The 22626-nt window shown below is 38.5% G+C and overlaps 1 protein-coding gene across 3 annotated transcripts in view; it reads right to left on the bottom strand.

Annotated features, from left to right (window-relative positions):
• Window positions 1-487: 487 nt before the first annotated feature.
• The window catches only part of VWA8 (von Willebrand factor A domain containing 8), a 184056-nt gene continuing 161917 nt past the window's right edge, over window positions 488-22626 (bottom strand). For all 3 annotated transcript variants that reach the window (XM_059493551.1, XM_059493553.1, XM_059493552.1), the window contains exons 40-45: window positions 20670-20778; window positions 15907-16032; window positions 13932-14090; window positions 6142-6240; window positions 4752-4990; window positions 488-2400 (exon numbers count right to left, since the gene is read on the bottom strand). In XM_059493551.1, the coding sequence (XP_059349534.1) occupies window positions 2292-2400; window positions 4752-4990; window positions 6142-6240; window positions 13932-14090; window positions 15907-16032; window positions 20670-20778 (841 nt within the window). In that variant the 3' untranslated portion in view covers window positions 488-2291. The remainder of the gene's footprint in view (window positions 2401-4751; window positions 4991-6141; window positions 6241-13931; window positions 14091-15906; window positions 16033-20669; window positions 20779-22626) is intronic.

Raw genomic sequence — 22626 nt, 5'->3', positions numbered from 1 at the left:
TAGCAACAGGACAAGGGGGAATGGCCTGGAACTGAAAGAGGACAGGTTTAGAACGACCACCCACTCCCACCCACACTCATGGCCATGCCTGGCCCTGGACATGGGTGTATCCTATGGCCCAAGGAACAAGAACTGGAACTCAACAGATATCTCCTGGAACAAAGATAAAACCAAACACTACAGAAAGGTAACTGTAAATGATGTAACTTAATGAAAGGTAACTGTAAATGATACTTATACATGAAGTGTAGTTTAGAGGCATAATCAAACAAAAGATTAAAAACTGGATTTATCATAGTTTTTCCTTTAAATAGTTTTTTTTTTTTTAATGATAAAGATAACAGTATTTTACTGCATTTAAATCTGAGGTGAGAAATTTTATCCACACAAGTAATGTAGAAAGTGTACAGTGCATCTGCTAATTAACTGCAAGAAAAAGGTTCTTTTTTTCAGGACTCTGACAATAAAGGCAGATGTGCTAAAGAAATTTCCATCTAAACACACATTTATTAAAAGCCTTACCAATATTTCAATTATTTATTGCATTTAGTATCTCGTTATTTGTTTACAGGACCAAGATATTTTTATTTTGAAGCACACTTCCCCTTAGTAGCAGCATCTGTGTGCATGTGCATACATGTGCATTTGTCCCTCCAGGGATAACCTTTTCAACCTTCTCCTCCCAATTCCAAGCAGGAACTGCATCTTCAATCTCTTTGTTTTCACATATATAGTTATCATAACAATGCTAACAAGACATTGAAAAATGTCTTCCGTCCCCTCTTGTCATGAAGAGTTTGAAAGCTGACCAGGCTTCAAAATTCATCCTAAACAATGGACATTTTTGATGCTCTGGTGAAGATTTTTGCTGTAGGATTGATGGACTAGAGAATGACCACCATAAGCTGGACCTTTTAAAACACCCATGGTTGTATTCAGTGAGACCAAATTAATTTGCCTCCTCCCTTCTAAAGATACTGCTCAAAGTGCAGCTTGATCAACTGCAGGACTAAGAGAAAAATTAAAAGAATTGCAATTCCTCCTTCAGATTTTTATAAGCACTCTTCCTGAATGTTCTTTTATTCAGTTACTCTGTAATTAGTATCAGTTATGATGTACATCCCCCACACCAGCTTAATTAAATCATACATTCAATTCATTGAGTATTCCACTGTTCCCAAAGAACTACAAAATAGCTCTTCTTTAGTAGATAAAGAGGAATTATCACCTCATGGGACAAACCAAACTGATTGAATCACAAAGTAAGTCTTTATAACTAACTTGGATATTAAATACATTCTAACACAGATATACTTTTCCCTCTTCCTTTACAAAAAATAACTCATTTTTTCATGCCTAAATCTCTCCTCCAGTTTAACCTTCAAATGACCCAAGAAAAACAGATGGTGAACATGCTCTAGCAAAGCTCTAGTAACCTTTTTGTCTCCTGATTGAAGAGTCACCCCCATGTGCTGAGGCCATCTCAGGGACTCTGTAACACTGCAGTGGGTGCAGCATCATCAGCTGTGCAAAGGAGTTGTGCAAAGTGTCCTTCTTGGAAACGCTGCCTCTTGGGTTCTTAAGAGTGTTCTGATCCTTTCCCCTTACTTTTCACAGGCAGAACTGAACCAATTTATTTTTGTTTTCTTTTACTTCTTAACAGCCACTTTCTCTGGCTCTGACAACTCAGAGCATGGTGCCTGATCAGATAACGAATGTTTACATGTGATGGTCAGTGTTTCCAAACTGCTCCATTGTTCCCAGCCTCGGGGTGAAGCCTCGATGCCCATCAAGACAAGAAAGCAACAGGAGAGGAAGGAAGGATTTCCTGCCTGGCAAGAGCAGCCCTGTTTAAATCAGAGATGGAGTTAACCACCCATTCAAACATATGCACATGAAACACTGACACAGATTGCCTGGATCTGCCTTGCACAGGATTACCAAATCCCAGTGAACTGTGTTTAATGAAACAGGATGAGATGATTCCATGCTGGCAGCACGGCAGGCAGAGGAATGATCACAGACTGTCCTTTGTTTGTTTGTCCCTCTGGAAAAACATCCATTCTGTCGCCATCCTCTGCCCTGCTGCAGCCCTTTGAATGTGCTGAGTTGCTTGAGAGATTCTGGGGGAAAATTTACAGCCTGGCTGTCATGTAGATTATGGTTGCTTGGCTGATTAAAGAAGGGTATGTATTTTCTTAATAATTGTGTTTATCCTCAACTTCAGGGTTTGTACCTCCAGCAGGAGTGGGTTTCCTCTTTGAGTTCACACCTGGTGACGCCAGTGATGCTTAGGCACTTGACAACAGGGTAGATGTGAAGATCTGCTGCAAAATCTGAGGGATCTCTTTGGTATCCATGGCAATGAAAGACCGACCTGCTGGCAGTGTCCTCTGTAGCCTAGGGAGCAGAATGAGGGACAAAACACAATTAACACCTCAAATTATCTCCCCTACCACAAGACAGCATTCTTCACATTGCTGTCACCATACAATTAAAGGTTTGGGAAAGCAACAGAGGGAGAAACATTGAGAGCAGCTAGGGCACAGAGTTCCTTTCAGCAACACAAACAAGAGTGTTTCCAGAGCTTTCTATCCACGTCCTCTTTCTGACATGCCAGAACTCCACTTTGATCAAGGTACCAGTGATCCCATGAGGCACCACCACAATTGGTTTGCTGAGGACAGCTACAGATTTGCACTGGAAATGAAGACTTATTGAAAATCGACTACCATGAACCCACAGCTCTTTCACAGCTCTTTCAACAAGTCCAATGATTGTAACTGTGCTCTTTATATTTCTTAGACATCACTGCAGATTACATGGAAATGTATTCTTCTGCCAATATTAACCTGACTTGTTTTTACTCAGAGCTTAACCCACCCTTAAAAGTCAAACTAGATGCATGTCACAAATCCCATCTCCCTCATGTCCAGTTAGCAGGCTTGGGGTTTATTTTTTCTGTGCTTTTTACAGGAGATTTTGCTCTATACTATTTCTCCAAGTGAGTAAAAGTGAGTAAAATCTCACTTTTAAAATTAGTTTAAAAAAAATCTGCAAAAGAGAATTCTCTTTTCCTTCCCCCACAGCAGTTACAGGAAGGCTTTGTCTAATTCTGCACTTCCACATACATAGAAATGCATTTCAGTGACAGCACTGTGTGCATTTTCCATACCCAGTGAACTAGGCCATTATAAGATCTCTTACATAGCAGGACAACATCAAAAACTATTTTTTTCTTTTAAAAATTCCTATCAAAAGTAAATGGACTTTCTGTAATTATAATATTTCAGAATTGATTCTGTTTTGATTAACACAGCTCTGATCTACAGACCTGCAGCCAAAACTCATGGTGTCTGTGCAGTTGTATATCTTTCAGCACTTTGCTGCTTAAAGTTATCCACTGAGGGCCAACTCCCTTTCAGATTTCTCTCATTCTCCTCTAGTTGAAAACTCAAACAGAAAATACACTGTTGGTATTTGTGGCTATACCAGCTCTTTGCTGCAGGTACTGGTCCTCAGTGGATGTTGAACATGAACAAACACTTGGGACAGAATTTCTTTTTTTTCCCCTTGTGCCCAAACATTTTAAAGTGAAATTATGTAGTAGAACTAAACCCAGGCTTATTGTCTCAGACACGCCAAAGAATTTATGTTTCTAACACAAGGGGTGTATCTGAGTCAAACCTTTGGCTGTTTGGAAGACAAATTAAGTCCAGCATTTTTTGTTTTAATCTCTTTTCTTAGGCCTACACACACTGGAACCATATACTGGGCAATAACAAAGGCACTATTATGATTACATGGTGACATTACATAAGGGTATAGTGCACATCCAGCAGCAGGAGGATGGCATCAGCTGCTCCCTTTGGATGCACAGGATGCTCTGAACTTGTTGGCTATAAGGGATCTGCAGGATCCACAAGCCAGTCTCCTCCCTGCCACAACTCAGGAGCTACAGCTTCTCTCCAGTACATTAATAACGAAAGTAGTAAAAAAAATGCGTGAAAACTCGGATGTGACCTGTCAATGTGCATTGGCAGCCCAGAAAGCCAGCTGTACCCTGGCTTTCTTTCATCAAAAGCAGCACAGCTAGCAGGGAGGAGACTGAGACCCCCACCTGGAGTGCTGTGTACAGCTACATGGTCCTCAGCACAGGAAAGACATGGATCTGTTGGAGTGGGACCAGAGAAGAGCCACAAAAATGGTCAGCAGGATGGAACATCTCTGCTATGAGACAGGCTGAGAGAGTTGGGGTTGTTCAGCCTGAAGAGGAAAGTCCAGGGAGACCTTATTGAGGCCTTTCAATAAATAAAAGGGGCTCATAAGGACATAGTAAGAGTTTTTACCGGAGCCTGTAATGACAGGATAAGGTGTTAAACTGGAAGAGGGTAGATATAGACTGGATTTAGACTGGAGATGTGGAAGAAATTTTTACAATGAGAGCGATGATGCACTGGCACAGGTCATCCAGAGTTGTGAAAGATGTCCCTGCTCATGGCAGGAGGGTTGAAATAGATTATATTTGGAAGGTATATATATTAGAGTTGGAAGGTATAATATATTATAGTTCGAAGATCCCTTCCAACCAAACCATTCTATGATTTTATGATACTTTGACCAAAACCTCGGCGCAGAACAAAAGCATGGGCAACTCACTGCAATAAAAGAGATTAATTGAGATTAATCTCATTAATTGAGATTAATGCTGAATGAAAGCAAACAGCACTAGGCATAAACCAAACACTTACCTATCTGCCTGGTCTCCCAAGGATCCTATGAATATGGCGAAAGCATTGACTTGAGTGTTGGTGGTCAAGACCTGTGCGAACCTCGCGGGTGGGATCCCGTAACGCTCCAGGTTTGCGTCACTTAGGACGATAACAAAATACTCGTCCGCCTCCTCCTTGGCGATTTCCCGAATGGCGTGTTCTGTCCCTTCCAAGGTATGGTCTCCACTCATGCAGAACTGGGCGTGGGCATGCATGGTCTGTGTGCACAGCATAACCACGTGGGAACACGTCAGGTGACTTTAGGAACAAGCATTCATTTCAGCTAGCACAGGAGGGAGTCAATATTCAGTGCTGCTGTATTAGGAGATCCATCAGAAATGCATACAGTGCTCCAGATAGAAAAGAAGATGCAGCTTTTTGTACATAATATGTCATATTTTAAGACAGGCAGTACTTCGTAAAAATGCCAGTTGGTCAAACAATCAAAACCCACACAGACTGGGCCTTAGGAAAGGTAAAATACTTTGGTCAGCTGCAGTTTGAGTAGATACATTCCTATGTATTTTAAGAAGAAAACAGGTTCCTAATGCTGCAAACAGTTCCTGCATGCTCCCAATTTGCACTAGACTTCCAAATCCTAGTAGTGTCTTAGTTATTATCAAATATCTGATTCCTGACAGTGGTAGTCACATTTAAAAATGATAAAACATTTTGTTTGAGCTGTTACAAAACAAATACACCATATTCATCAATGAAGCTGTTACCTATGTAGAAGGCCAGGAATTTTAGATGTTACTAAATCAGATTCTTCTAATCAAAGGAGCTATTTCAAAAACAGTTTTTGAAGGAAGCTCAGATACATGCTTCCAGCCTATCAAGCTGCCAACCACATAAACCTACAATACGCTTAATTTTTCTTCATCCTACTATTGAAAAATTTTGGTGAATACACTCTGCCATTGTGATTTAGCATGTGTCCAATTTAGCACTGACACATTTTCCCAATGCTACTGTGATGCATTACTTTTCGAAGGTACCACGCTAAATCACTGACCTGGGATCCCTCTGCAGTTTTGAATGAGTCACTTGTGCTCTAATAATACCACATGATTTGGGCAGAGCTATCTATATCACCATATAATCTCTGGAACTTCCCCTGTCCTTTGACAGGAAGTCAAAATGACACATTTAGGGCGTAGAAGTCCAGAATAAGGCATACCCAACTTCTACTATTTTGGCACAATTTGTTTTCTGCCATGTCTCTGTAAGGTCCTGTTACATTTAAGGAAATACACAGATTTTTGCTTTCTTGTCTTTATTTTACTATCCTCATGTTTTGTATTCTGTGACCTGCCTACAATTTTATCTTTGCAGTCATAAAATCTTTAATTAACAGCATCACTTTTACCTTAAGAATCTCTAATCTTTGCTTATTGTTCTTGGGAACTTTGTCACTCCCAACCAAGGCGATGTTGAAGCCATCTCCCGAATGTCCAACGATGTCGTACTACAAGAAAGAAACATCATCAGTCACCTGTTAGTCACAAGTGGCCCTTGGCTCATAATGACATAGGACAGATCAAAGACAATTTGCAATTTTCAACAGAAGACCCCAAGTACTGTTCCCTGTTTCTGTCTATGAGCTGTTTAAGGGAACTACTTGCAATTTCTCACTGACATGAAAAGATAGGAAAGAATTGCCAAATAATGAAATTAAGGAACAGTTCCTTATTTCCATGATCTGTTTTTCACATCATCCCACCAACTGCAGAATGGTGATGTGTAAGATCAAGACCTTGCCCTCTCATATTGTCCACGTATTTCTTTTAAAGCAGCAATTTTCACCCTCTTGAGTCTTACAAACAAGAAGCACATTGTTTGAGAGTAGCCCCTATGTTTGATGAATCTTTTTGGTGACCCCATTCTGCTCTGAAAAAAAAAAGTATTACAAATCTCCTTTCTTGAAAATCAGCACTCCTTATTTTTGTGCATAACAGATCAAAGCCATTGCTGAAAGTATGTGGAGAAGTGAATTCCAAGAGCCCCTGTCTGTTTTCAAAGGAGATGGTGTGCACATCATTCTCCTGTGAGATGCTGCAAAACTGACATGTAGAACCACAATAGTTCAAATATCCTGGTGAACAAATAAAGCAATATTGCAAAGGCCTCTGTTTCATGTGAGAGCTTCATTGTTGTTACATGAAAACCAAGACAAGCTGAGTTATGGCAAGGTCCTGACCTGCCCTTTGTGTTGTGGATGTGGCAGCCACCCCGGGGAGAATTCATGAGCAGGACAAAAACAGATTTAAGAGTTGCCTACACCAAGCAAGAGAGCACAGTGTACAGAATCTGAGCCCAGAGAGACCTGAGCTGGCAATTCCTCAACATGAACATGCCTGTATTCCCCCCTGCCTGACAGGGAGCTCTGATGCAGTATTTTACCTTTCTGGTTTTTTTTTTTCAAGTACTGTTACAGGTTCCTGCTGGGTTCACCATCCCTAATTCCCACATAATCATTTGGTAAAAGGCAGGTCTATTCCTCATAGTTTTTCTGTCTTTTCTTTCCTATTGAAAGACACTTTATTTGGTATAAGTCAGGTCCTAGAGAGAGGAGAAATGGCAGTCTTTACAGACAAAGCTCTTTTTGTTTCCGCATCACTAACTTGCTTAAAAATGTATCAAAAGAAAGCTAGAGCAGCTGGAACAACACTTTTAAAGGTGACACCTTGCTCTGTTAAAGAGCAAATGTACCACATACTGCAGATTATTTCACCCAAGGTCAGACCATTTTATGACAGGCCCATGTAAACCAGACCTCCTTCCCCTAGGAAATCTTTATATAATCTAGTCCCCACACAATCCCATTTCTTTCTGCTCTGTTGGCTTTTCCCATTTCTGCTCTCCTCAACTCTTACATGCCTAGTATTTGCTACCAAGCCTCACCTAAAGCTTGCTGTCTGCCACATGCTTTCTCTTCAAAACCTATTTCTTATCTCCAATAATGCTTCAGACTCTCTCTTTATGGATATGAAGACATGGCAAAAGAAAATATACAAATTTTGAGAATAATGTTGGGGTTACATTCAACATACTTCCTAAATAAAACAGGAATATATCCTTTTTAATAAAATCTGAACCACAAACGGGGAATGTGTGCATGAGTTGTGTTTTAAAAATTAGAGACTATTCAAATCAGAGGAACTAAATAAAGCAGAGGTTTAATGGAGCAGAAAATATAAAGTGTTCATGGTTCTTATGCAATGTTACAAAAGCCCACACATCTTCAGGGTAGGCTCTTAATTATGAAACCTTGCACATCCTCTGCTGAGCAGTTTTGCATTCGGGATCACTTTTAAATCACCACATTAACTATGTAAAGCAAAATGCTGCCATTCTCCTGTGTAAAAAGGCTGATCCCTTCATAGAGGGCTCCTTCCTGGCTTCCTGGATGTCTCCCACTGGCTGTCCTTGTGTCAGCTCTGCCATACTGAGTTCATGGGAATAAGCCAAACTTTGCTGTTTGGGAATATCATTGTGGTTCTTGACATAACATCAGTAACAGACCAAGCTTTCATCTCAAACAGTCTGAGTTTAAACTCAGTGTGACAGTCTGTGTAAGGGGAATTGCTGTATCTCCTGATGAAACCTTAGATGTTGACCTTACAGCAGGGCCCCTTCCACATTCTTGCACAAGGCGGGAACAGACAACCTGGTTACAGGCAAGGCGAGGCTGAAATGATCTGAACAAACTATTGCAGCTATGGAAAGGCATCCACCTGGGAACATCATGTCCTGTCTGCTCCCTGCTCAGAGAGCTGCTTATTATTCTTTGTGTGTGCCCATGCATGCACCCGATATGATACGTGTGCTTATCTTTAGCAGATGTTATCAGTTTCCTTGTTTCTTTGCTGACAGCTTACTATGCTATTTGTGATTTAAAAAGGTTTGGTGAGGCAGCAGGGAAGAAGTGGCTATTTGATTCATCCTGACTGCTGCATTCTGGGTCAAGTAGGGCCTCCTGAACAGAGTGAGATCCTGCTGCGCTGGGGAAAAGAGGAGCTGTGGTCAACAGCCCCCATGCGCTGGTCCTCATGGTCCACTGATCCCTCTGGAAGCCAAGTCAAGGACCAGGAGTAGCCAAAATCTAATGAGTGTGAGTTTGGTTTTGGGAAGATCAGCTCCCCAAACTGTGAGGCTGGATGAGTTCACAGCAAGGGAATGTAGCTGCACTGACTTGGATTGACTTAAATCAACCTAAGACTGCAGGCTGGGAGACACTCCCTGGGAGGGGGGAGGCTCACAGCAAAGTTTTAGAGGTGACAAAACAGAAATGTTTGCCCAGGGGAATGTATGGAATCTGTCACAATTTAGGAAAACAGAGTTTGGGAGAGGAGCAAAACTGGAGCAAAGAAGCTCACTCTGAAATGGCAAAGAAATAAAATCTCGCCTGCAGGAAATTATTACCTCCTCCTGATCTGTGTTCTAGTAAATGAACCCTTAGTGATTTCGTATTTCCTTGGTGCACTCATTGTAAAGAAAAGCTGCAAACAGCTCCTCAGTCCTGGTCAACTTGCAACCCCAACACATGCAGGCACATGCAGACTTTGTCAAAACCAGTTTCCTTCCTTTACAGTAGCTAAAGACAAGCACAGAAGAAGGGCCTTTGAAAAGCAGGGATCCAATCTAATGCTTTTTCCCCATAAATTCCCTAAGGAGAATATATGTGGAAGGAGTTACAGTGAGAGAAAACCTGTGACACAAACTTACTTGAAAATTACTTCGGTTTTCTTTTACCAAATTGCAAGCAAAGGCTCTCAGGACAAATCCAGAAGCAAAGTACATTTGCCATAGTGCAGCTTAATTGAAATAATATATTATTGTGGTACACCAGAGCTTGTTTTCCAATAGCCTCAGGTACACTCTGACAAGGACTGCTCTATTCAGGGTACACAACATGTAAACATGCATCTCAAAATAGCATCATTTTGTTGGTTTCTTTCCATAGGAAACGGTTAATGCAATCTCTGTTCCACTGCCACATTTTGCACTGAATGGATGGTTGCTGCTGCCTAAAATGGGTAAAATGGAAGACTTTGTCTTCTGCAGCTGCCATGCCAAAAGGTTTAATTTCTGAAGGCATTTAAAAAGCTGAAAGAAGATGTGTGCTGAATGTAAAAGGCAGTGTGAATTAGACTCTGCTGGAGGGCTAGATCTTTATAAATTCATCTCTTCTTTGGACAACACCGAACATTCTATTTTTCTGAATTTATTTTAAACCTTTTGTTTATTATTTAAAATAAACTATTCTGCCAAACATGTGAACCATTTCTTCTTTTCCTGAATTAGCAATGCTGCCTCCACAGTAAATTTTACAAACACAGAATGCTAAAAGAGGCATATAAAATCTTCAATATCCCTTTAATATAGCTATAAATAACAATTCAGGCTTTTCCTAACAGTTACATAATATGCTATTTACTGAGTCACAATAGTTTTAAGGCTTCATAAAATTGCTGTTGGATAATTTACTGGACATGCCTCCTCAATCTGCCATTATGTGTGCAAATCACAGTAACTGGGAATGATATAAAAACATACAGTTTGTGACAGACATAGTACTACCTCAGACAAAAAAAGAGAACTTCTGTGCATTGTCAAACAACTGGCACCTAAAATGGGATGTTCAGATGATAGGCCTCCTGTTTTCCCCTTGACAAGGAATGATTCACTACCTGCACTTATGGGAAATGGAAGTAGGGAGGATGCCCCCATGAGCATAAAAAGCTGAAAAATACCTGCTGCACTTGTCTGACTTTATAAATGGTAACTTCATTACCTGCTTGGTGCAGTCACATACCCAATACTCAGCTATTCTGTATAAGAAGGCAAGAAGAAACTATTTTCTACCTTCACTCAGTGCTGTTAAGATCATCAGAAAATCAACATCATTCTTGATACCAAGGGGTACCACCCATGAGGAAAGCTCAGCTGGGTAGGATAAAACAGCCATGAAAAAGCCCATCTGATTAATTCAAAACTGTATGTAGCAGAGAAGTAAACCAAGCACCATCAGAAAGGTCATCCTGAGCAAAAGTCAGGAATTGCTTTCCAAAGTCTGCACTGCAGTTAGATAGCTGAAGAGAAGTCTACTATGTAAATCCCCTTTGCTTAACAAGCTAGATGATCCCCTTGGTTCAACACATGTTTTACAAGATAACCCTCAAATCTGCAGCATATGTTGTTGTGAGCCGTGCAGATGGAGCTACAACAGGAACAGATAACAGCAGGCATATCTGAAGGGCAAAAAAGTCTATTTTTATAAAAACAGGGAAGAAGATAATAAGGAAAAGGAAGAAAGAAAAAAAGTGATATATTGCAGATTTTTAATTGAACACTACAGAGTTGTGTGTTCTTCTTTTTCAAATGGTTCCTCTCTTAGAGATGAGAAATGTATGCTACTTTTGCAGACATACCAAACCTTCAGCTTTCTCCTGAGAGAAATCAGCAGCGTCATGCAAAGTGTCAAGAGTTGAACAGAAGAGAGTCAGTGATATTTTGAAAAAATCACTGCCTCTCCTGCTCTCTGAAGCCTGACCCATAGATTTTAAAATCACAGAACTGAAGTGAGTTTGTAATGATCTTAACTAATTCTCCACAGTGTCCTGGCTGCATGTCAAGTTCTACATGTCATTCCTTTAGCATGCACTTGAAGGTTCTGGGTTCTCAACTTCAGAGCTGCACTGGAAATAAGGACAAATGGCTATCTGCCATTGTGTTACATCCTTCTCCAGTGTTATCCCTTTCTAAGCCATCTTCCTCAGATGTGTGAACGAAAAATAATTTATTGCTCAAAATAAGAGCAGAATGAACAATTGTCCCCTGGTCACCATTTCTGTTTTAATCAAGGCTTTATCAGTTTCTTGATTTTTTATCTCTTCCATACTGAGCTATTCTTACTAAGTAACTTGCTTAGTTATTTAGTCATTCCTTGTACAGGGACACTTCCACACCCTTTGCAATCTTTGTTACCCTCTTTTCTTTTTCATCTCTACAAGAACTTTTTTGAGATGGGCGAGCAAAATTGCACACATTACTCCTAAAGTGAATGCACTATGGATACTTGTAGCAACATTATCATGCATTTTCCTTTCTTCTCTCTTCTCCTAGTAATAGTTTAGAACATTCCATTAGCTTTTTTGACAGCTGGTGAGAATGGAGTGTTCAAAGAACCACACAACATAATTACAAGACATCTTTGTTGGGTACCAGTCTATAGCTGGGAGTGAGGACTAACAGAAAGCTGAGACTTTCTCCCTCTGTATTTAAGATCAAAACTATTTTCTTCCACCTGCAGTACTTTACATTGAAAATCACTAAATGTCACCTACCATTTTACTTCCCAGTCACCATTTATGGCTAGGTCCCTATCCTACTGCTCGTAGCTGGATTTCCCTTGTTACTTTCTTAAATAACTTCATATAATTAGCAACTTTTGTCACCTTCTCATCCCCATTAACAGATCACTCGTATATACAGAACAACAGAACAGCATGGGTGCTGGCACAGATCCCACCACAACTCCACCACTAAAAAATGACCACCTAGGCTGATTCTTGTATTTTTAGCAGTATTTTCTTTATCTAAGAGATTTCTCTTTTATCCCCAAAAGCCTCTGCAAGGGACTTTGTCAATTGCTTTTGGATAAGGAGACTCTACCAACCTACCAACCAACCAACCAACCAACCTTGCTTGTCTCGCACACAGATGCCTTACTTCCCTTTACAAAACCATGTTGACTACACCACAGTATATGATATTTATACTTGTGCCCACTACTTTTCTGTGTGGATGATCCTGCATTTTGCCATACTCATATCTGTGTTGCTCAGATATGCCTGATTTACCAAGTTACACAAATCATGCTGCATAATTGCACTGTCACTGTAAATATTTGTCTTTAACTTTTCTATTATCAGTGAGCAGGAGATACATGAACAGCAGAAGCAATAAAGCCCTGATTTCCAATTATTTTCTAAATTACATTTTAGTTCCTATGTGGCTTCTCTGGGCTAAGGTAGAAGCTTATGGTTACAGCATTTTCCTCCAGCAGGATTACATAGCATCACTCTCTATCCAGCATATCTTCATTATGTTTTCAGGAATGTGACTTTGGGAGGAAAACCATAGTTTCAAATTTGTTTGAAATTCTGCAACATACTCCATTTAATAAAGTTTAAGGGCAAGAAAGCATTACTGCCAAAGAAGATTGTAGGACATGCCTTGTTTTCTTAGGAAAAAACTAACGCCTGTCTCCTCTTATATACTTTTCTCTTGAAAAATAGAAGTGTGCATGATTAGGCTTTAGAAGACATTCGAAATGCCTGATTTTGTACATGAGACTCTATGGAAGCACAGAAACCTGTAGAATCATGTTGTTGGAGGAACAAGGTGAAGGCCTGTTCTGAATTGATCTGGATTAAATTTCGATTAACTTTCTTTTGGAGATTTTATGTTTTGTTCAGATATATTTTAATTCTTATGTTTGATATGCTCTTCCGCAAAGGTAGTGGACATTTCCATTCTTCCATTAAACACAGTGTATGTCCAGAATTAACTGGAGACTGCCATTTCTATCTTCTTTATGGCTAAAGAAACATGGTCTAGACCTTGTTTAGGCTTACTGAGACAAAAAGAGCATTAAATTTATTTACATTTCATTTGCAGGCTGCCATTAAATAAAACCTAGTATGTTTCACTACAAGAAATTATTTCTTGCTTTCAGTTAACTAAAAGAGGGAAGGGACAAAAAAGTCTGGTCTCTTCCCATGACCAAGTACTGATGTGTGCACTCGGGGCGGATGGAAGGACATTGTATCTCTGCATGTCCTGAAGCTCATATTTACATGTGTTTTGTAGGCTCCAGTGTTTCTTCTCAAAGAAACAGATAAAACCAGAAACAAACCCCAGCAAATCTCACTAAATCAAAGTCTTAGATTGAATACTCCCCTGTTGAAATGTGTAAGGTTTCCTACCCTCTCACTAGTATTATTTTTCAGGTTGCTAGAAATAGATTAATGTCTTTATTTCCTTGTAGGAATGAATAATATTCTTTGGCTAGACTGACTGCTGAAACACTTTTTCCAGTGCTGCACACAGGCTGTGCAATAACCCCAGAGCTCCCAGCCCAGCTGCAATTACCTTGAATTTGTGCTCATAGTTCTCAAAAGCTTCCATGACCATGCAGACGGCCTCCATGGAGCGCTCCAGGCGCCCATCCACGCCGTTGAAGCGGTACATGCTGCCCGAAACATCCACCACCAGGCGCAGGCGCTTGGGCTTCTGCTGGGGGCTCCCCGGCTGCCAGGGAAACACCACAGAACTCAATCCTCAGAAATGGGAAAGCTGAATATCAGTAAAAGTAAAATATTCCAAAAGGAAACCCAAGGCACTTTGCAAATCAATATAATTTTATCCAGTAAACACTGTTTGGTTTTGCTGTTGTAGTTTTTTTTTTCCCAAGAACAAAAAACCCAACTATTTTTCTATTTCAAACCAGTTATTTGACAGATAACTCAGCTCATTACTTCCTCTTACCTTCAATGACTGGAAACAAAATACCTCAAAACATTCCACACATGCTTGTCAGGAAAAAAAATTTCTGTTTCAGTTTTGATTATTAACATTTTATTTCAGTAAAGAAACTCTCAAATTTGGCAGAAAGAGCTCCTTCTGCTCTTTTCTGCCATTTCATAATGGAAATGCTTTTCTTTGGCATGTAGTACTAACAGTGACTGTATATGACTGTAAAAACTTGTCTGCTGAGGTTAATAACATTCCAAAAATGTTTGAAATCTTGTTCTGATTAACTACTAGTTCCATCTTCATTCTAATGCCGAAACCATTCCTTTTTTCTGAAAACAAATTCCATCTGTTCCAACAATTTTTGGCACAGTACATTGAAGGGAGGTGTTTTATTTAGCATGCAATGAGATGTGTCTGGATTTAAGTATGAGGCTATTAAAGATGACCTGACAAAAAAATCCCAGTCACAATATAAACAAATAGCTAAAATGTTCCTTTTACCTGTAAGGGATTTCTGTACTTTGTTTTTTAATAGACTGTGGCATCTCTGCCCTCCCAGAAACAAAGGAAGGCCCATTAAATCCTACATTTTTTCCCTAAATGAATCATTTTTACATAGCCTTAAAACTGATACATTGAGTAAATATATTTTGAAAAAATGAGAATTGATGTTTCAATCACTTTTCCCTTACTGATCTTTCACACAAGCAGTGGCAAATTACATAAATCATTCAAAGCAACCTAAGGACCAAATAGCATAAAAAAATAATACCAGGGATTTATCACATGTGGGTAGCTGACATGCAAAGAGATGCTGTACTCAGCCATTTAACAAGACCAACTTAGTGCACTTAAAAATTGCAATCTGTCATTAAGTATTACTGTTAAATATTATGGACTAGCCCCACTAGTTTGGCCAGGTTTAGTTGGTCTGATTCAAGTGGTTTCACTGTTGCTGACTCACACAGATCTAACTGCAAAGCCTTCTAAGGAATGGCTGAATCAGGTTATAGGACAGTCAACTTTATCATATCTTAATGGCTTTTCCTCACACTTTTTTTTTCTATTATAATTTTTATTCTTGTGAATCCACGTATCTGTGGAAGTTGAAATTATTTTTGTACCATGAATAAGGAACATACATTTGTAAAACACTTTTTTAAACTTCCAAAGGGATCAGCATATTTGTTAACAAAAATTAAGCTAGTGAGAAAATATTTTCCTTTTTTCTATAAAAGCAAACAAAATAAATCTTTTCTTCTAACTGCCTTCTGATCATCAAAATACAAAATAAGAACATAAAAAAACTGTTGTACTGGATCAAAACTTAGCACTGCCTAGATTGGTGTCCCCCTTCTGAGGGTGGCCAACAGGAAATATTTATGCTATAAGACTATAAGAAGAGGTACAGCAAATTTTCCATCCAGTGGTTGCCTCTGTGCCAGGGACATCCCAAGCCAGAGATATTTTTCTGAGTTTCTCATCCAAATAACCTACTCAAACTCCAAAGAGATGCACTGTACAGTCACTATGAAATCAGCAAACTGGTTAAGTTCTTCTCACCTTTCCCTGGCTCTTGTTGGACACTTACTTGTGGCTCAAGTTCTCCACGTCGTTTATATATGGCTTTTTCTCCAGTCAGCCCATCAATGATTTTGGCATCATCCAGCTCTCCAACAGCTTGGTGTCTCAGCCATTGTCTTTCTTTACCCTTGGCCTACAACAGAAAAGATGTGATGTGAGTGTGTGTCAGACAATGTAAGGCCTACTGCACATGACATACACATTCATTTCTTTGTAATGATGTGATAGTTTTGGCCTAAGTCAAAGAAATCCAAAAACGTGTTCGCAGCTGTTCTGGTCTTTTTTCAGTAGTTTCATTTATGGGAGTATAACTGGCAACTGCAAAAATGTTAACCCTTCCTCTTGCAAATATGCTGAAAATGTGTGTGGAAGGCCTGTTCAGATACACATACAACTGAAGGGACACAAAACCTGACCATTTGTTAGGTGTTTTCAATCCACACAGAACAAGAAAAAGCCATTGGGTGACTTAAAAAAACTAAACAGTATCCATTTTATCCACTTTAGGCAATGGTATATGGTTGCTTTTAAAACAGTATTAACAGTATAAACTAATTCCAAATTAAAAAAAACCTACTTTTAAAATTGTGATACTCAAGAGACAGTCCAATAAGCACTTCTTGTGTTTTAGTTGAAAGGACATTGGTTTTCTACAGCCTGACTTGATGAAAATACATTACAATCCATGAACTCAAACATTCATGGAACTCCTGTACACAGAGCATGCAGTTAAGATTGAAGACTCAAGTGCTTTAATATTATAAGCAACATCTTTAAGCATGTTTTCAAAGGTTAGCTTCATCATACATAAGGCACAATAGGTTTATAATACATAAGATCCCGTAAAGACAGCAAAGTCTGTATATATGGGGTTTATGATTTATTTAATTTGTTTAAATCTTTGTGTTAAAATTGCTCATTCTAGTAATAAGCCCAACAAGGAAAGACAATTTTGAATTTGTATACATATAATGCTTTTGCCCTTTCAGCAAATTTCTGGTCAGCAACTGGAGGAAAATCAAATATCCAACAGGACTCAAACTGCCTTAAACATTGACTTTCAGGAATGAAAATCAATTCTTCTCTGATGAGCAGGAAGTCTTATATTACAAATCCTCAGTAAACTGCAGGCCTGGGATTTGAAAGGATGAATCTTTATAGTTCTGTACAAGCAGGTAATGACTTCAGGTTCAGAGAGTCTTTGATTTTGCTTTGGACTAAATGTATGAGGTTTTGTTTCAGTGTGTAGAGAAGGAGTTCTGGACTTCAGACTACTGCCTATAATTACTCAAGATTAATGGACTCCTTGCCCATGAAAATCAGTGGGCAGCAAGACTACAAAGCCACAGAAAAATGTTTTGATTAACAAAATCAAAAGCTTTACAGATGCTTCCTGATGGGAAGGAAAAACAATGTTTCCCAAAAAACATGGAAACCTCAGCCTTTTAGTAAATCACAGAAGGGAAAGTTGAAAAGATTTCTGAGGTTGTGAATTCACCAATTGTGTTCTCTGATACATTTGCATGGTGCTGCAGTCAACTGAGCTTTAAGCCACTCTGGCAGCAGGGCATCCATGAGTTTGTTTGTACCACCAAGTAGGAATTTCTGCAGTCATTAAATATGCCTGGGATGAAAGTTAAATCCCTTCTTCCACAGGATCACTGATCCCTTTGTTGCCTTCAGAGTAGTGTAACATTCACCTGTGAATTCCCAGTGACCTCTATGTGTCCCACCAAAAAAACCCTTTCAGTTTAAAAGAATTTACAATTTTAAGAGAAAACCATCACTAACACACACACACCTTGTTTTGATAATATAATTACATGCCTTTGTCTGTAAATGTCAGAGAAAAATTTGCATATGTGACATTATCACATCTAAATATGTAGCTTGTAATGGTAGAGGATGTATTAAACACTGCCAGTTGTGGTCTGCATTTATTTCTGGGAAAACATTACACAAATGTTCCCTTAGCTGCTGAAATCATGAAAATACTACTGGCAGGGCACAGGGTTTTTCATATTTCCAGCTTTCCAAGCCACGCTTATTATAGGACTGCCACTATTTTACTCTTGCTGCTATAACCAGACTGTTCCTACATGGTCTAAATCAGACAGTGCCCAGCAGGCTCAGTAACTCAGACTCAGGTTTGCCCAGTTTAAATGTAGGGGCCTAAATGGTGCTCAGAAGCTACAGCTGCCCCTAGTTCTCTCTGCAATCATCAATAATGAGAGAAGTACTTGCTGTAAAGCAAGTCACCTTACATTAAAGAAGGTCTTTCTGAGTGACTGACTGACCACAACCTTTTGAATTTGGAGTTCAGAAAGACAAGCTTCAGGGGAGAGAAGAAAGAGCCCATCAGTGACAGGATTTCCTGGACTTCTGGCTTTGCTACTTCTACAGAATATAAACAAAAACTCATTATGTTTTGATAATGTTGTTCAAAGAGCTGACAGAGATCAGCAAGTTACAAAAAGCAAAATGAACAATGAAATTACATTCTCAGACTATGTTTATGTATCACTTTGAAGGATCTGCCTATTCCAAAAATTTCTTTCTGCTGCTACTAACTTTTGGCAAGCCATAGACAACTAGAACCATATCGCAGCCTCTTGATTCTAGGGAGGTAAAATTTAATAAAATTAATATATTTTAAACAAACCCACAAAAATAAGAATAAAAAGGCACATATTAAAGGAAAAATCCAAGTTAAATGAACATGGGCAACATATTTGGATTATGTGAACACAATTTTAAAACAAAGCAAACTCTAACATTTTTAAAAAGCCAAATACATTCTCTACTGAGAAAGTAATTTGGGATTTTCACAAAGTTAAAAACACATAGACAATATGAGTTGCAAATTTTACTGCAAATGAACTTTGTCATTGGTTTCTTATTTGAGATATAAGAAATGACTGACTCATAACAGAAAGAAAACTGTTCTAGTTGAGAACTCAGGGTGTACACAGGACTATACAGAAAATAATGGGAGACAGATGCACAGCTCTTCTTGAGGGCTGGATAATTACCATGCTGAAGAATTCAACAACTTTTTTTCCCTCTCAAAAACCTCACATGAAATGTGTTTGTACTCAGCTTCCTCATTAACAAAACGCATTTTGCAACTGATTAACTCCTATTATAATTTATCTTCATTTTTCTAGGTCATCTTCTAATAAAATCCTTACCAAAATCTATATAAAATTTATAAAGTTAAAAATTTTCTTTCACTATTGCTCTTATTCTTTGCCTAGCTTTTTCAAATTCAGTAATTTGTTTTATTCATAAAAAAATAAATTACTTTTCGTAACTTTGTGGTTAGCTGTTACAGGTTTTGGCAGGAAGTTAGCAGTCTCATAAAACATTGCAGCTTATAAGACTTTGCCTTGATATTAAAATGACCTTTTTGAAAAAAGCAAGAGGTTATGCCTCCTTATATTAAAATATGTTATTTTTTTATTATGACTAACATGACCCCTGAATATAAGAATTTTGACTCCAAGGGACAGATAAGACAGACTCAAAAAAATGTTTTAAACTGGAGATTCACTTATTGACTTCATACCCAGAGTGTGCTTCCAATAGCATGTGTGCCAAAAACCTGCCTAGATATAAATGTTGTAGACAAAACTGAGATTTACATCCAATTCTTTTCCAACAGAGACCTGTCTTTATAAGCCAAAAGTCTGTGTCCTGAACTGAAACACATACTAAGTGCATGAATTACCTAATTATGCCCAACTTAAATGTTCATTACAGGAGGAGTTCTCTGAATTGGTACGTTCATAATAAAACTGGCTAATGGTTCTTTGTGTATATATGTGATTATAGTAATGCTGTTGTAGCTACAAAGGTTTAAAGGTAAAAATAAGGCAAAGAAATATAACCCTTCTTACTTGCAATACCAGGGCACTGGATACTGGATTTCTTTGTCCAGGAGGAGGCTGTTTATCATACAGACTGATTTCTTTCTGTATTTCAGTTTTATTGTTAAGACACAGCACAGTGACTAATAAACTAAGGTATACATACAATAGTGGTTAGTAGCCCTCAATAGAAATAATCAAATATGTCTTATAAGGAGTAATTAACTTTTTCTTTAATTTTCACTGAAGATTAGCAGATGCCTCCTAGAAACAATGCACTTACAATTTTATTTACCCTGTATATGAACATTAGTATAAAAAAAAAATCAGAACAACCACCACGCCAGTTACCAAAAGAAAGGCAAACTGGTGGTTTTGGTGAGTCTCCACTTAGGAGATTTAGGCTATGCCTATTTCTATTACCAAGAGTTAAAAAAACCTAAGAAAAACCCATGTTTTCAGCTGCATATGTACTAAAGCTCCTACCTGGAGTGGGTGCCTCTTTTAATATCTATAGCATTTGCACTTCACAGCTAAAAAATACTCTTGGACTGGAGGTAAAGACAAAGACTGGGCTCTACATACCTTTACAAATTCTTTTCATAGTGTGTAATAGTATTTTCTGTCACAAAACTGTGCTCCTGAGTAAGTACTCTCTGTAAGGTGTGGGATGGGAATAAGGGAACATTAGAGAACAGTAGAGATGAGCACTGAGATTCACATGTAGGCTGCCTTTTAAAACAGAAATATGAAACTGTTCTTCCTAACTGATTATAACCTGAACTTGCTTTTAGTCTTCAAAGGTATGACTACCAGATGTTAACAGGATATTAGCAGGATAGTATTTGGGGCCTAATGCAATGACCTCCCTGTGTTCCTTTATCAGAGAATTGAAGATTACCTGCAGATTGTCCAAGATGATGCGGAGTGACTGAACTTGACGTCGGACTGCTCCAGAGAACCTTTCGTAAGTTGATGCATCATATTCACTCATCTGGATCTCTTTCAATCTAAAGGAAAGAACAAGGAGCTAAGAACAGTTTAGGGAACATGCATATCTTCCATTTACTTACTAAACTAAAAGTTTATTTACTTGGTAACAGAGAAATTTAGACTGCAACAAGCACACAGAAGAGATGAATCAGAGAATCAGAGAAGTGGCAGCTGCTCTTGTGAATTTTTGATAAGGCAGATGTTCACCAATGTCTACAAGGACTCTATCACATTACAACCAATTTAAGTTAATAATATATCACTCTCTCCTAATATGCTTTAAAGAAGTAAATCAGAGGTTCTGAAAAATGTGATCAAATTTGAAAGGTTTTGTTGGCTCAGGTGTTGCTATCTGTACATAAAAGGATCACGAGTTCATTACTTCACTGTTGGAGTATTTTAAACATATCCTGATTCCAGCTTCAACACAAAGGTTAAGGAAAATACTATAAAATCTGTCCTTGAAGACCTAAAAATAGTAACTGTTTCAAATACTTATCTTAAAAATAGTAACTGTTTCAAATACTTATCTTTGTGCTTCATTAATGAAGAAACCTTGAAACAAAGAAGTTTTAAATGAACATTAACAAAAACGTGCTCCCCCCATAGAAAATGAGTCATGCACTATCCTGTCCAGAGGCGCATAGCAGAGAGCACACCTGCACCATGAAAACAGATACATGCTTTTTTTATAAGCAAAGATGTGTCCATTTCAAGTTCTGTACCACTTTTTGAACAGCATAGCTTAGCAGAACAGGTGAAATTCACCATTGGAATGTAATTACGGAGGTCCAGCAGTGAAGAATGAGCTAGGGAACAGCAGATATGCTGGGAGTGCTCACTGTTCAGTACTTGCCATGACCCAAAAACACTCAGAGAGGCAGCAGTCATGTACCTGCCCACCCCACCCACAGCATGTGGCTGGGTTCAGTCCTGAGCTAAAACATATTGGCCTCTCTGTGCCCAGCCCATTTCAAACAAGCACTTCATAACAGCATAATCTCACTCACAGTGTTTAAAAAACACAGTGTTTTTCACTGAACTATAAATGGATAGTAAAGTATGTACAGGCTAATTTTATTTTTAATGGCAAATTTTTATAACACAATCACAAGTTAATTGCCTGGATCATGAAGTATACCTGAGAATTGCTGTTTAGACCAACCCTTTGAAGATAATATTAAAATCAAACATCAATTTTTTGTTGTCTTTATTATGATGTCTTTTCTATTTGACGTTTTGCATACACATAGTCACTATAGGCAACTCTTATTCATTAGAGGCAGGAAAAAGTAACTTTCAGTGCTGCACATTTAATTTCATGAATCCTGCCAACAGAGTTCAGTACCATCAGATCTATAAAAGACACCAAGAAGCTCACACGCCCTTTTACTTTGTTGCACTCTACATATATCCAAAGTGAAAGATAGTTCAGAAAAATACAATGAAAAATACTGCATCTATTCCAGAATAGTTAATTTCATTTTTGTCAAATAGGGCAATTTAAGATATTTACCACTAGAAATATTATCTAGCCAGGAAAGCATCAGTAACTTTTATATGAAATTTCTTCTCTCCAGATAATCCTGTATAAACAAAGCAGTGAAATCTGCAGTTTCCTTTTTCTTTTTTTTTTCTGTCAGCCTGAGGACTACAACCTCCCTATTTTTATCTGTTAGTTCCCACAACTATAAAAGTGATACAGAATAATGATCCAATTCAAATGCGGTTTCATAATAGGCTACATTTGCAGCTGGTACACACCAGCCCACTTGGGTTTTGCAGGACAGGAATTGTTACCTCATGTACAGCTACCCAGATTTTACAGGGCATAGCTGTATTGTTCCCACAGCATGAAGCAGTAG

The sequence above is a fragment of the Ammospiza nelsoni genome, chromosome 2 (genome assembly GCF_027579445.1).
Source record: "Ammospiza nelsoni isolate bAmmNel1 chromosome 2, bAmmNel1.pri, whole genome shotgun sequence".
NCBI classification, from domain to species: Eukaryota; Metazoa; Chordata; class Aves; order Passeriformes; family Passerellidae; genus Ammospiza; species Ammospiza nelsoni.
Note: the sequence above shows the minus strand (reverse complement) of the source record. Positions and strands in the feature narration are given on the sequence as shown.